This window comes from Apteryx rowi, unplaced genomic scaffold, assembly GCF_003343035.1.
Source record: "Apteryx rowi isolate R43461 unplaced genomic scaffold, aptRow1 scaffold_94, whole genome shotgun sequence".
NCBI lineage: Eukaryota > Metazoa > Chordata > Aves > Apterygiformes > Apterygidae > Apteryx > Apteryx rowi.
In genome coordinates, this window is record NW_020451249.1 from 2,245,304 (window position 1) to 2,247,980 (window position 2,677).

Below are 2,677 nucleotides of genomic sequence, written 5' to 3' on the forward strand. Positions count from 1 at the left end.
CCAGCAAATCCCCCCCCCCCAAAACGACTCCTTAGCACCGAGCCTGGAGAGCCAGAGGGGCGGCACCGAGCCCCGCGGGACCCAGGCGTCCTGCCACCGCCGCGCCGCGTGCTCCCCCCGACCGCCCCACGGAGACCCAGCCAGGAGAAGCGAGTGGGGGGGGCCGGGACGGATGGCGGAGGCTGGCCCGGACAGACAGACAGATGGACGGACAGACGGACGGAGGCGGCYGGCCGGCCACCGCCAGCCCGGCACTCACCAGCAAGTAGATGCCGCTCGCGATGCCCAGGCAGACGGTGCCCAGGATGGTGGAGAGGAGGAAGCCGGCGGGGACGGCCAGCCTGCGCGGGGGGAGACGGTGCTGAGCGGGGGGGCTGCGCAGCCGGTGGGGGCCACTCCCGCCGCCCCGGCCCCCCGCGCCGAGCCCTCGCCCCACTTACACGGCGTGCAGGATGGCCCGGATGTAGTAATTCCTCGTGAGGGGCCCGAACACCTTCAGCACGGCGGTCATGTACTTCTGGCCGCTGCGTGGGAGCGACACGGAGGGGTCAGGGCGGCACCCGGCGCCGAGGGACCCCCCCCAGCACCCTGCTCTCGCATCGCCCCATCCCCGTGCTCCCTCATAGTCGCCCCCACCCGGCACCCCCAACGATACCAGCACACCGGGGAACCTGCCCGCAGGATCCGGCCCCTGTTGGCAAGCTCCCCAGGTTGGAAAGCCTGGAAGAGGCTGTTTCCAGCCACCTCCGTGCCCTCCTCCCGCCCCCACACCCTCCGGGGCTGTGCCCCCCCCGGGGGCCTTTCACCGGGGCCCCAAATTCCCTGTGCCGAGGGGGCGGCACTTACCACCTCTCCATGGTGGAGCCCTTTTTCCGCTTGCTCCTGGGGTATTCGAGCAGGCAGACAAAGACGCCTGCCGCGCTGTTGGGGGGGGGGGGGGGTGTCAAGGAAAGGGATGCTCAGGGTCAGCGTGCCGGGATTACTCCCTGGGATGCCACCACCACCGGAGAGAGGAGAGGGGAGGCCGGAGAGGGATGTTATCTGCTGGCTGCACAAGCTGGGGACAGGGCGATGCAGGGGCAGGGGACAGGCAACCGGCCCTCCATCACCCACAAGTGACAGGGCCATCATCGCCCCCAACCTCCCAGGGAAGTTCTGCAGAAACGTGAGGGTCATGATGCAGTTTCAGGGCTGGGATTTAAGGCCTGCAAGGAAAAGGGCCATTTGGGGCAAGAAAATGGTGACTTGGGAAAAGAAACATGTAAAAAAGAGGAACTTTTGAGAAAAGAAAGTGAAAGTACAGGCTAGTCACTATGCACTGGCCCCCCACCCGCCTCACGCCCCTGCAAACCCGCCCGGCTGGTCCTCAGCATCCTCTCCGAAAGGATACATGGCGTACGCCGCGAAATACCAGCCCTTGAACTGCCCCGCCACGGCCACGATCCCGCCGGTCAGCATGACTGCGGGGACACAGCGGGGTCGGCCGGGCAGCCCACGCGCTGGGGCACGGCACGGCCCTGCCCCGGGGACCCCACCACGCGCGGGGCCGGGGGACGCTCCGTGCCAGACCCCCCCAGATGGAGGGAGGGGAAATGCAGGGCTCCGGGGGGAGGTTTCGGGCCCTGTGGCCACACACCTCCACCCATGAGCTTTGCTCCTCTCCCAGCTGCCTTGTACGGACTGGGTGCCCGGAGAGAGGAGGAAGAGGAGGCTCTAGTCCTGCTAAACCTCTGTCCGGACGGGACTTTCCCGGGCAGCACCACACCTGCTGCTTGCCCCACCCTGGAAAACCCCACCAGCCCCACGGGACCCAGCACCCCTTGGTCGTGCCCYGGCCCGGGCCAAGGGAGCAGCGCTGGTCCAGTGGGGCCGGTGCGGAGGTGGGCAGCCCCCCCACACCCCCACTTTTGCAGCGGTGACCCCGCACCGACAGCTTCCCCTCGGAGGCGAGGCCCGGCCCTGCCCCGCTCCCCGAGCCGCACCGGCTGCGCCCGGCCGGCCAGCGGGGCCGAAGGCTGGAGGATGACAGCCGCACCCCGAGGCCCAGCCCGAGCAGGGTGCCCGTTTCCTGGCCCGGGTTTGGTGCACGGCTCCGTCCCTGCAGCAACAAGGAAGCCACACGCCCCGGCCAGGGAGCGCGGAGCAAGCGCAGGGACGCTTCCCATGCCAYCGGCCGGGGCAGCCCCATCCCGCTGCCCTCCACGCTTCGGGCTCCCAGGCGGCAACTTGTCCCCCTAAGCAGAGGGCAAAGGGGGGACAGGGGTGTCCGTGCCGAGCCGTCCGGGGCCAGCATCTCCCCAGCGCCCTTCAGCCCGCAACGCTGACACAAGGGGACCAACTTCCCCAAGGGATTAAATTATGACACCTAAACGCAGCGGGCTAGAGCGGAAAGAGAGGCTCCGACACGGCGACGCCAGGACAGGGAAGGCCGGGAGCTTCCTCAAGCTCAGCCCCCCGCAGCGGCCACCGGAGACTCCGGCTGGGAAGCGCCCAAGCGCCCGCGTCCCCTGCGGAGCCCCCCTCCCTGCGCCGGGGCCGCCTGCCCCGCAGCACTGCCCCGGCCCCCGGCCGCGCGCACTCACTGAGCCCGGCCGCCAGCGCCTGCTCGTTAGCCCACATGGCCCACTCGATCTGCCCCATGGCCCGGCTCGGCCCGGTTCGGCCCGGCTCGGCCCGG

At 69.9% G+C, this 2,677-nt stretch overlaps 1 protein-coding gene across 1 annotated transcript in view; it reads right to left on the reverse strand.

Moving 5' to 3' along the window:
* The window catches only part of LOC112978482 (cytochrome b-245 light chain), a 3,324-nt gene extending 653 nt beyond the window's left edge, over positions 1-2,671 (reverse strand). Inside the window, exons 1-5 of the mRNA XM_026092049.1 lie at positions 2,583-2,671; positions 1,391-1,460; positions 847-921; positions 441-524; positions 222-341 (exon numbers count right to left, since the gene is read on the reverse strand). Of these exons, the coding sequence (XP_025947834.1) occupies positions 222-341; positions 441-524; positions 847-921; positions 1,391-1,460; positions 2,583-2,640 (407 nt within the window). The 5' untranslated portion in view covers positions 2,641-2,671. The remainder of the gene's footprint in view (positions 1-221; positions 342-440; positions 525-846; positions 922-1,390; positions 1,461-2,582) is intronic.
* Positions 2,672-2,677: the final 6 nt, after the last annotated feature.